General features: G+C 38.8%; 1 protein-coding gene across 1 annotated transcript in view; it reads right to left on the reverse strand.

The window, feature by feature from the left end:
- The window catches only part of LOC107756295 (uncharacterized protein KIAA0825-like), a 147473-nt gene that overhangs the window by 71315 nt on the left and 62944 nt on the right, over positions 1-13214 (reverse strand). Inside the window, 5 exon segments of the mRNA XM_016573328.1 lie at positions 5949-6043; positions 7322-7489; positions 8211-8367; positions 11080-11488; positions 11633-11851. Coding sequence (XP_016428814.1) covers positions 5949-6043; positions 7322-7489; positions 8211-8367; positions 11080-11488; positions 11633-11851 — 1048 coding nt within the window.

Here is a 13214-nt window from a genome sequence, read left to right on the forward strand (position 1 = left end):
GGTAACAGCACTTTCAAGTAAAGTTATGCTTGAAATACTCATTGTATACATCTACAAGAAGTCAGCCATATTAAATGCAGGTGTTGCAGATTAGTATTCAGTGCACTCCAAATAAATTACCGTTATAGGTCACTAATATGATCACTCTTATTTGTAAGGAGCTATGATTGCCTCTACTGAACCACACTCTCCTTCACCATCTGCTCCAGCTAAAGCTCTCCATCTCCATTTCCTTGTCAGAGCGTTTCACCGCTGCCCAGATTAATGCTGACAGGCAGGAATCCTTCTAATTATCTGTCCCTGGCCTGGATGCAAATGACTGGGTTCTGGTGGCAGTGTGATGAGACTGCCAGTGCAGTGACACCGGGCCCCCAGCGTGGAAGCCTGTCACTGGCCTTCTTCCATCCAGGGACCACACAGTTTATTTATTTTATTATTATTTTCCTCCTCTCAGGCTGACAGGGTGGTTTTGTCAATCACAATGTGGGGATGGCAGTGGGTGTCTGATTAAAGCTCTGCGCTGGCTATGATTGAGCTGGTTGTGATGGCTGTAGATTAGGATCATAGATTATGGGAGATAATGGTACTTCACTAAAAGAGAGAGGGGACTGGAAGTGAGAGAACCGACTGAACTGAGTTTAAAGAGTGTGGCGTAATCAAGAATATTGTGAAAGAACATTGATAAACAAAACGAAAAAAGACAAGCCCTGCAAGGCTGAAATAACAGATTATAAATAGTGGCTGTTTGAGCCATTTTAGAATGACTTTGGGTAGTCAGTAGCTAATTACCTATTTGTACAACACAAAAGAAAAGAAAGCAAAACAACATAAAATTGGTATTTTAGATGGAGGCTAATTTTATTGCAAGTTTATTTCCTCCAAACCAAACCAAAAACAACAAAACAGAACAGAACAAAACAAAACAAAACATGTATTCCCTCCGAACTAAACTAGACCAGACAAAAATTGGTATTTACATGCTAGCTAATTAGATGGTAGCTAATTTTATTGCAAGTTTATTTCCTACAAACCAAACCAAAAACAAAACAAAACAAAAAACTAAACATTTATTCCATCCGAACTAAACTAGACCAGACAAAAATTGGTATTTACATGCTAGCTAATTAGCTATCTGCTCAGCAAGTTTATTTCCAACAAAGCAAAGCAAAACAAAAAAATACTTAAAGTATAAATTTCCTCAAGCAGGGCATTTAAAAAAAATAATCTGATTGTGAACATAATGGCATTCAATATAAACTTCAGCAGTAAACCGAGGCTCTAACTGATCATTACTAGAGGTGCGAGACAGGGAGGAAGGAAATAATAAATGGATGGAAAAGGATTTTAGAGGAAAGGAATGAGGAATAAGCCAGGCCGGGTGGAAATGGTGGCCTAGCTGCTTGACAGTTGACTCTGTTGGATGTGACTTTCACAGTCTGCTGGCAGTTTGTGTGGAAGCCATCACATCTGTGACTCAAGAGTTTGATTAATGAGCCTTTCAGCTCGTCTCTGCCATGTGAGGTGGGGCCACGGCCTTCTCCCAGGCTTCAGTGATTCACCCACTGACACACACACGTACACACATACATGCAGAGTACAAACTCAGACACCAGGATCTCTGCGCCTGCCTCATGCTAAACAAAACCTCATTGTGTCTGCTAATTTCCAACACTAGCCACCAGAACAAAGGCAAAATGATGGCGAAACACAATGACAATTTGCCACAGTCAGTCAGTCAGCGAACATGATGGAGAGGACTTGTTTGTGAAACTTCACAGGCTCCTTGCCCTAATAATAATAAAAAACAAACAAAAAGACACCTATAAAAAATTCACTACAGTGATAGGTTGACAAGGAAGTGTTTGCTCTCCAGTAACACGCTGAAAATGTCCCATTCCTCAGCCATGACAGATTCCCTCACCCAAAAAAGCAACAACAACAAACTCATAACACAAAGGTGGCGATAGCAATTACTTCCCCGTACATTGCGATGCTGCCTCTAGCCGAGTCGCTGCGCGTCTGTGGAAAAAGCCCCTGCATTCTGACACATTTGTTTGTATTTTATACCCTGGGAAAGAAAGCTAACCATATGGCCATCATTGGGAACAGATGGCATTTGCCCAATGTGAACGGCGGTGCCTATCACCGCAATTTAAAGCACTCCACTTCCCGCATCAACTGCCATCTCTCTCAACAGATACTTCTCGGCTCACTATTGTTCCGGATGATAGAGGAATGACAGCGCAAGGCTGTAACAGTTGACCTAGCCAATGTACTGCATAGTCAAAATTCACGTTTTTCAAAGCAACACACAATTGCATGGAAGAAAACATAGACGACATATTTTTGCATTGTTTATGACTGTGCAGATAGTTTTAGCTGTGACCAACAGAATTACATTTGTTCAGAAGATGCTTGTTAAGTGTGTCCTGTGGTATTTTGCAGCTCTGAAAGCCACATCTGGTGATTTTTACAGACCCATCCATCAGCACGTCTTATAATGGTGAAACTAGAACTGTGTCAAACTAAGGGACAATATTTTAAAAGAAAAAGCCATTAGAGGAAATGTTTGACCTTAGAGCTCACTTAAGAAAGATTACCATTTATTTTCACCTTATACTCAAACTCTTGCTGTGGCACAGGCAAAAGGAAGTACACTACCATTCAAAAAAATGGGGTTAGTAAGATTATTAGAATTTTTTTTTTTATTCAGCAAGTATGCATTAAATTATTCAAAACTGACAGTAAAGACTTTTACACTGTTCCACAAGATTTTTAATATAAATGCTGTTCTTTTGAACTTTCTATTCATCAAAGAATCCTGAAAAAAAATGTATCACTGTTTCCACAAAAATATGAAGCAGCACAACTGTTTTAAACACTGATAACAATAAGGTAAAGTTTAATGTTTTTTGAGCACCAAATGAGCATATTAGAATGATTTCTGAAGAATCATGTGACATTAAAGACTGCATTAATAACTGCTGAAAACGTAGCTTTACCACCACAGGAATAAATTGCATTTTAAAATATATTAAAAGAGAAAAATAAATTATTTTACATTGTAATAACATTTAATAAAACTTGGTTAACATAAGAGAGATCTTTCAAAAGCATTAAAAAAGAGTGTGTGCAGAGGCACAGTAAAAGATAATTGTACATCATCTTACATTAAAGAACATATTACAGAATGCTAAAAGGTTGGAAGCCAGATACATATACTTCATATCCTATTGAAGTATCCTATATCCGGAACACAGCATACGTATAATATACAGTAATGTAAAGTTTATACAACAAAGAAGGCTAATGTGAATGTGAATGGTAACACAGATTGTTAAACCTCTGTGTTGTTTTAAAGCCTTCCTGTCACCAATCACCGTAACTCTGGCAAAAAGTTTGTGTGGGTCATGTCTAGCAGTTTGCTGTTGCTGTCTCTCTGGATGTCAGGTGCTGGTCTGAGGAAGAACAGGAACATTAATCAGTCACTTTCTGCTGAAAAGCTCCATTTGTGTATGATTTATGACACTGCTGGCACAGACAGCCAAATGACAGGTGACAATAAAGGACACCCACACCTGTGTAAATCTTCTCCCTATGCTCACCAAGGCTGCATGGCTTTGATCAAAAATAAAATAAAAACAGTAACATTATTACAATTTAAAATAATCAATTTCTATTTTAAATTATTTTAAAATGTAATGTATTTCTGTGATGGCAAAGCTGAATTTTCAGCAGCCATTACTCCAGCTTTCAGTGTCACATGATCCTTCAGAAATCATTCTGATATGCTGATTTGGTGCTCAAGAAACATTTCTTATTATTATCAATGTTGAAAACAGTTGGGCTACTTTTTATGGAAACCACAAAACATTTTTTCAGGATTATTTGAATACTTTGATAAGAACAGCATTTATTTGGTAAAAAAAAAAAAAAACAGCATATGGGTTTGTAATGACAAGATTATGAGTACATGACAAAATGTATTATTTTGGGCGAACTATTCCTCTCATAGACTATAACCTCACACCATTAAAACAACTACTGAAAACAGAGAAGTTGGAGAGATTAATATGTTAAGACCTCAGAGCCCTCACCCTATTCAATAGATCGCATAGTTTCTGCATATAGAAGACCTACATACATCCTCAGTCTCCAGAGAGGATCTCTAGTGTCTAACATTCACTACATGACCTATTACTGATTCCCCCCCATACATTAGACCTTGTGTTATAACGATTTTCCCTCTCCCTCGTTCTCATTTTACCATTTCTCTTTTTAATTCACCTCTGTCTGAACAGGTTTTTTAATCATTCATAATCATTCATGGATATTCCACAAGTTATGGCACTAAGATAAAGTAGATTACAGTTAAAAAAGGTGTGCATGCACACAAACAAACAGCTATCTAAATGAGGACATGAAAGACTTCTCTTGTTTTTATATGAAGTAAATTCTAATTATTAGAGACCAACCCAAAGACAAACCCTTACCTATGTCAAGTGGGCCTAAAGATAGATAAAGTGATATGTATACCCCAACTGGAACTTAATGACTAATAATGGTTTATGGACCCCATTTGCACAAAAGTCTACTGTACGACTCTTTACATTTCCAAAGAACATTCTGGCTTCACCTTCTGTCCTTCACCTTACTTTCTTTCATCCCTCTTCTGAACCTCAGCTCGGCCCATCATCATTGAGATACTGAACATAGAAAGATGCTCTCAGAGGTTCCACCCCACTGTGAAGGAAACACTAACATCTGGACGCTCTCCAAGTTGGACTGGGCAGGTGATTTGCCAGGTACGCAGAAATAGGTCCGTGTTCTACTGACCTGCTGCACTACTGTGTAGAAACTACACAAGCTCGACCATAGGTAGAGGCACTGATTCCCAGATCTGAGACAATTCCCTATCAAAAGTTCTCAGATTCGATCCTTTTTTTTTTTTTTAATTCATACAAAAGGTGTGATTTGGTAACAGCTTTTAAATTATTAAATTATTCTCTAATTAGTACGCCTGTTTGCAGTAATTATGCTTACTATATCACTTTTATGACCTGCATGAAATATTTGTAGTTTTAAAAGTAAACTTGTCACATCATATAACTATTTCAGCAAAAACAATATATATGTATTGCATATTGCAAAAAAGCTAAAAGCGATTAAAACAGCAAAAATCTTAAAAGAAATGATGATTGAGGTATAAGACGTAAATATAGATCCACTCTATCCTGAAAAAGAAACCAACTACAATTATTATTTAAGAATTGATATTTCATCCATTGACTAAAATCTTGTTTTACTCAACATTTCAGAAAGAATCAGTGATTGAAACTGATTTTCCTTTGTCAAGCTGTCAAACTAGCACTGAACTCACGCATCATTTGGAGCAAATTGATCAAACTCTTTCTCTGGCTTCGGTGTGAGATATTCTTTTAAACCGTCATACTTATATCGCACTTAAACCAAAGCTCAACCACACAAGATCCCTCGGTAAAAACGCAGACACTTCATTTTCTCCGCACAGTGAGCTCAGATACGCTTTCCTTTTTTTTTTGAAGACTATGATGGAGCTGCGCTTCTTTAGCAAGCTCTCAGTGGAAAAGCACTTTCTTCACCAAACTTTGAGAAAAAGGGATGCTGAATGCAGGGAATTAAAATCTTGAAGGAAAAAGAGAACTCATGCAGAGACAGCAACAACTATACGCATAGTAAAAATTCACAACACAGGTCAGATGAGGTATATGCAGGCGAACCACAATACCTTCAGAAGCTGACACACACAGACAAGCGCGACCATTCAAACGGTCGCAGGATCCCTCTATCCTTTCCACATATTCACATTCATTATGGCGGTACACGGTGGGACATGACAGGCAGCACTTCAACAGTGTGTAAGCGAAAGGAGGGGGCGACTGTGTGCGAACGTGAGCAGCAGCCATTACCTGTTAGCGAGCAGCGTCGTGAAGGTCACCTGACTCATGCTCTGAAAGGCTGGCAGCAGTTGGGCCCAATCCCACTCCCTCTCACCCATAGAAGCCTGTTGATAAATGAGCAGTGAGTATTGTTCGTTATTAATCAGAGTTAATATGATCAGTAAATTACTGCTCCAGCTGGGCTGGACTAACCAAGGAGGGGGGGGGGTCCCGAACAAGGCCGCCCCAACACGATCTATCTATCATGTCTGCACAAGAAGGTTTTTATTCCAATAAGACAGCAATTAATTTATAAATCCATTTGGGGAGGGATGTACCATCATTTATAAAAAGATAAATCAATTTTGCAAGGGGAGTCGTTGTTCTTCTCGCCGTTGTTCGTGGCGAGCTGCCCAAGGTTTCCCTCACCCACGAGTGGACCGTCCCTTTGTTAGGGAGCCAAATCAAATCCGATTGTTTTGATAGCTGGAACGTCACTCTTAACTTGAAGCTGAGTTGTTGTTTTTTTTATTGACAAAAGGACAGGAGCGTGCCAGCCCCTCCTATTCTCCGACCGGCTGATTGATGGATCGGCATTCGTTTTTTCTGCCTCCATTTGATTTGACAAACAGCGCAGCCACCTGAAGGCGAGGAGGCTTTTTAATCATCCCCTTAATAAGGTGTTTTATGCAAAGCAATGCAAGCGCAAGCGATAAGGAGAAAACAAAAGGGATTAAGAGCACGGCAGCTAGCGCCGAACGACAGGAAAAGAAGTCGCATTTTAACCGACGCAAAACTCTGAGCCAAATAAGATAATGAAAGGAAAAGTTACCCTTAAAAAAGAAGGTTGCAGACTTTCTGGGCTTCAAAGGCGTAGCAAAAAGTCTCATCACATGAGCAGAGAAAACTTTATCCTACCTTTAAGAGAAAGCCAAATGAGGGCCATGGCTCTTGCAATTAAACCTTCAACCTACACCGTCTTTCAGCACGCAAGGGATGCTTTTTTTCCACCCTTTCTTCAAAGCCACATCACACTTGAAGAGTTCACCTTTCAAGTGTTTTCAAATTCGCTGCTCTTTTGGTTAACCTTTTTTAATGTTTTGCTTTGCGTCTTTGCTTCACACTAAAATATAGCTTAGGGACAGAGCGACCTATGGAGAATTGTCGAGTTCATCCTAGAGAAGCAGTTTAAAGTCTCTCAGTCTCTCTCTTATATTCACCTTGCCTGATGGCCTTGACGGAAAGTTACACTCACTCGAGCGTGAAAGAGTAGAGAAGTACTTCACGGCATTAACGAACTGCTTTAAATAAAAGTTATTTGAACTACAAGTATTTGGGAGCACTCGTGGCACTTCGAGTTGAAGGCTGAGAGGTTAAAATAAGGAAAATAACAAAGGACTAACCTGATCGAACTTGTTACGGCTGATAGAATTGCACTCTGTGAGGGGGTTGAATTGGGTTATACGTTGGTTTTGGCTGCTCGCTTCAGAAGAGAACACAACAGGTCCCAAAGGGGAGTCGGGAAGTGAATGTGTCTCTGCATGCGGCGTTAGGACAGACCTCAGTAAACTCTACAAAAGAAAATGCAAAAGCACAACGCAAGGCCATAAGCATCATCTAAATACATCCCAGTCTAGAACAACGAACGGGAACCTGGACGTGTCTTATTATTAGGCAGCATTAAGCAAAACTAAAACACTATTAAAGTGGTCAAATTAACAGTGAGTCTCTACAGACTTCTTAAACACATCATTGGACAAATTAGTACATTTCAACAATTATTACCTACCCAATTTTGGACATAATGGACATTTCTTTTCTCTCTATTCCCCAAGTAATTGGCCGACAATGGTAGAAATTAATCAGTCTATCTAGGAATAGGATTTGAAAACAGGACATTGGAAGAGGACAAAGATATGTATAGATATGACACAAAGAATTGTCCTCAAGATTAGACTTAAGTGAGAGTTGTACTAATTTCCCAAGATGTATTCTTATTGTTAAGTAGAGCAAGGGGCATAAAAGTGTAGTGTAAGTGTGGAGAAAGACTTTGACTAATTTGTGAACCTTTCCATTTAATTTTTGTTATTTCTGTTGTTTAAGATGATGTTATTTCCCAGTCGCTTTTTCAATCAGGTCAAGACTGTTATGAGAGGCCTCGCAGCAGCGTCTGGATGCAGTTGTGTCTCCGCGCTGCAGCTCTGCACAGGCGTTCCCCTCAGCTTCAGGTCACACTGTCTGCCTCAGGCTAACAGCCACCTAATTGCTTGGTGAAAAACAGCAATTCGCTACCTCATTGAGCTGGATGCTGTGATGGATTTGCCGGAGGTGCTGGCTGCCACCTGCTCTATGGCACAGCTCCAACAGCAACTGCCTTATTTTATGCTCAGTCAGTTCCGCGGGCCCACCTATATCCTGCGCCGGGCTGCTCTCCACGCGCTCAAACACACTAATGGAAGAACACATAAAAGAGAGAGGGGGGTTAACATGAAATAAATGCAAAATGGTTATTATATTACTCAATTTAAATACTTCTAAAGGCAGTTTTACACGGTAGCTGCGAGTTCCCAGTTCATTTTATTGGGTGATTTTAATTATTACGTTTTAAATAGTTTTTTAAAATGGTAAAAATACTACTACTACTACTAATACTTCATTTGACATTAATCTTAAAATGTATACATTTGGAGAGATATTAATCACAGTTATTTAACTCTATAGAAAGACAATTTTTGTTTATCTTAAGAATTAGACATTTAATAGTACTCTGGTGGTGGGTAGAATAAAGATACCATGTAATCCAAATAATATTTTACAAAATATATAGCTACCTTCATATTTTATGCAGACTGCTGGCAACACAAAGCGTGCAAGTTTAAGAATAAATGAATGAATAAATAAAAATGTATTTCACGGATGGCATGACTCTCTAGCAAATCAATGGTGCTTTTATTCACAACCCATCAAATGACACTTACTGTAGCATTTGTGATCTTTTGGATTGTGATCAAACATCAAAATAACAGTAGCTGTTGCCAATTTTCGCTAGCACTAAGCTGAAGCATGAATTATGTTTGCGCTTACGCGTTTCACACAAAGGTTTGCACATGTACCGTGCGAAATGCCAAGAGCTGCATGTTGCCAGTTGTGGCAAAACAGTTTAGTCACATGATTTGCTACCATTTTTTTCTTTTTACATGAAGATCATTTGGGCAAAAAAAAAAAAAAGATACTAGTAAAGAGAGTGAGAGGAAGGACAGATCAAGATCTAGAGACACTGCCACTCGCTATAACCTCAAGGTCCCCTCAACGCACTCATTCCTGTGCCCTTGACTGTCTAAGACAGGCGATACATAATCACTCTTCCTTTTTGCTAACTCCTTTTTTTTTTCTTTTTCTTCCTGTCACTGGGAGCAGCGTTTCTCGGAACACTAAAAGTTTTATTTATTTTTTTCCAGCTCTGTTATGATGCTAAATCATTTTCAATAAGAGCCCCCATTCCATCTTCCTTCCTTTTTTTTCTTTTTCAATCACAAAGTGACAAGGAAAGTGTCGCCTGTCAGGCAGGCCTTTAGCTTCAATGACACAGAGAAAAGCGGCGAGGCCCTGGTCAGCCCAGCCGGTGAGCGGGGTGTCAGCACCTGTGCCTGTATCCTTCCCTGTCCATCAGTGTGCAGGTGAAGCAAATGATTGGATCCAGTCAGCGGCTTGATTAATGAGAGGCCCGTCGGATCCGGGACAAGCTATCAATCACGTCATTAGGACCAATGTGCCCCGAAAGAAGCAGAACACCCCCTCCGCCCACGGAATCCACTGCATTCATCTTCATCTGTGCATGCATGCCGTCAAAGCCTGCCAGGGTCACCGTGATGGAGAACAATCATCTTCTCCTATACAAATTACTTTGCAAAGACAAGAGATGAGGGAGGTGTGTGTGTGTACTGTGTATGCATTTGTGTGTGTGTTGACAAGCTGGGGTGGGGTGGGGGGGTGTTTTTCAGAGAACCCGCTTTCCGCCGACACACTGTACGTTGATTGTTTACACCGGAGGCAGTGCCTGAAAGTGAAGGTTATTTTAATGAATAGTAATGGTTCCACTGACTGTCTAAGACAGGCAATACATAATCACTCTTCCTTTTTGCTATCTCCTTTTTTTTTTACCCTCACTCTTTTTTTGTTTTTCCTGTCACTGGGAGCAGCGTTTCTCGGAACACTAAAAGTTTTATTTATTTTTTTCCAGCTCTGTTATGATGCTAAATCATTTTCAATAAGAGTAATTAACTGTGAGCTTTTGTTCTGGACATGACTTAGACTATACGGTGAAAGTTCTTTTTGGCAACAATGAAAAATAGAATTAAGTATATGTCAATTTTCAAAAGTGCTCAAAAATCAATCGTTTGAAGAAATTATTAGTACAGGATCATTATTTAAGGCAGGGGTTTTCAAACTCGGGCTCAGAGAAAAGTTCAGAGAAAAAGTAGTTAAAAAAAACAAAACAACTAACTAAATAAATACTGTATCACATGTTTATACATAAAAATATAGCCAACTTTATAATTTCCCTTACAAGGGAATCACATATTTTGGGGTCAATGGCATTACAAAAAACCCTGAATTAACGTCCACATTATCTGCCATAAGATAATGACTTAAAGTGTATGCTCATCATTATCATTGAGCCTCATATTATACTGCTAAGATGATTTTATATTGCTAAGATGATTTATAGTACATGATTCAAGGATTGCAACACTTTCTTCAGTGGTTCAAGTCAGATTTCTGCACTCAAATCCTATGGGTGACATCAAACCCATTTTGAAGTACACATATCAAAAAGCTTGAAACGACAAGCTACAGGCTAGGAACACACACACACACACACACACACACACAAGAAAACAACATAATTATTTTGCCAAAAGATGAAGGGTGAAGTTAATTTCTAAAAATGAATGAATTGTGAGATTGAAGTCTTTAAATGACATCAAAATATCAATTGGCAGCGGCCAACTAAGACATTAATAGATTAGTTAACTGGTTAAACACATTAAAATGCCAAAAGCCTGAAACATCTTTCATAAAATGGATGAGCTTAATAATGAATTTGCTATTAAGGGCTTAAATTGGGAAGATTCCATCAGGCTTTTTTTCTAAATCTCACCTATCACAGCAAAGCTTTCGTGCCTTCTGCAGCTGCATGGAGGTCCATTTGGGCTTCTTCTCTTCCAGGCCCTGGAGCACCTTATGGACCAGAGGCTTGGGAACACCCTTCTGCTGGCCCAGGCTGACCTGCAGACATTCTGATAGCAGACTCAACCTATCCTTGGCCCCTCTCTCCAGGGGCTGTCCAGACAAGAGCTCCAGGGCATCCCCATTTTCTAGATCCTGACAGAGGCTGCCCAATAAGACCCAGAGGAGCAGGCCGGTAGACCTCAGCTGTCTGGCATGCTGGGAAAGCCTCTTCTCTGCCATGGTGAACAGGAAGCGCACAGGCAGTGGAAGGGAGGCTATGGTTGACGGAAGGTGGGTGAAGATGAAAGAGAGGGCTTGGATAGCTCGATTCATGCTGTCTGATAAGAAGAGAGAAAAACAATGAGGGTTGGTTAGATTTTTTTTAAAGTCTTAAATAAGACTTCACAGTTTTCAGCGGTTAAAAAAATGGTACAAATGTTTTATAAATAAATGAACATTACTGTTAATAAAGCTTTACTTACTCTTGCTGGTTTCATTAAACTTAGGATCTCGTGGAATGTAGTTCCACTCTTTTGGAATTTTGCTTAGGACATTTTCTGGTATGTGCTGTCGAACCAGGGGTCCCGACTGGTCTTTGCATGCCTGCATCATGCTGACCAGGTGGATCAAAAGTTTGGTAGTGGATTCACAAACAATGGACCTGATGTATTTAAACAAGGTCGGCTCCTCTTTACTGGAGTCTGTAAGAAAGAGAATGGTCTAAATTATAGTGATTTAATAATTATATCAAACTTGTTTTTGTAAATTCATTAGATACTGTGTAAAAACAATCTTATTTCTTTATGATTATATCATATTTGGTCACAGGACATTACCTTAAAGAAGAAGAGAGACAGAACTCATAATTTCTTCATCTATCAGCAATTTTTCTTTCCCAATAAATCAGTTTTATTTATTTATTTTATTATTTTTTAAAAGGTAATAGATTTCAGTTGTTTCTTATTGTTGTATGACTGTCGCATTACAATTTATCAAACCTACATTATTTTTTGCAGCTATTTAAATGACTTTTATGTATAGATTGTATTGTTTTACTCTTGTCTCAGACACAGATATGATGTAAACAATGAGTTAAAAAAACATATATCATTTCATTATGTATTGTGTAAAAAAATTATTTATATACATTTTTCCTCAATGTTTTGATATAGTATGCCTCATTGAGTTGTCATTATATCATGGAAATGACACAAGTTCTAGGGAATCAAGGAAAAGCAAAAGGGCTGAATTCTCCTGTAATGCATATATTTCCATTTTTGGACATTGTTAGCAAACAATTAAATAAAACAAAGCATTTTAAAAGTGTGTTTTAAGGGAGTTACATTTCTAAACATCCACAGTGCCAAAAAGTACAAGTAGAAGAAACAAATAAATAATTCTAATATGGATCATTCTCCTGACCAGCCCAATTAGCTCTGCTAAATGGCACAATCAAGGTGCTAAGCAAGCTCTATAAGATTATCTTTAGGGAAGAATGGACATGGTCAATTAAGCCAAAAACACAACACCTTACATCAGAATAACAGCATACAACACACACTCTCCTGCTCCCTCCTCTGTCATTTGTCTAATTTGTACAACTATAATTACCTCTCACATGTAATAAAACACAAAACATGAGAGCTTCAGCCTGGATTAAACCCCCTGAATCAAAGCGATTCAAAAGGTGTCAGGTCATAATTGCAGTTTCTATGTCAGCATGCAAAATCAATACGGTAACCATTAACACAAAGAAACATTTTCATGCTGTGGCTATTGCAGAGAGGAACAAGGAGAAGGCTCAAATGTAAATAAATAAGCAATCAAAGAGACAGCTGAAGGTTTAATTATGGCTTTGATTTGATGATGGGCTTCCAGCTGGTCAGATTTGATATTGAGGCAATTAGGGGACACAATGGGGGCACATGGTGATAACGGTTTCCAACTGGACTGTAACTGAATGGCCACATCTGACTAAAATTGTGTCCTTTTGAAGTCTAAACAAATGTAGGACAGAGCATGGAAAAATCCTTGCATGTCTGCACCTGCTAAGTTGTAAAAGTG

Source organism: Sinocyclocheilus rhinocerous, unplaced genomic scaffold (genome assembly GCF_001515625.1).
Source record: "Sinocyclocheilus rhinocerous isolate Xijiao unplaced genomic scaffold, SAMN03320098_v1.1 scaffold1043, whole genome shotgun sequence".
NCBI classification, from domain to species: Eukaryota; Metazoa; Chordata; class Actinopteri; order Cypriniformes; family Cyprinidae; genus Sinocyclocheilus; species Sinocyclocheilus rhinocerous.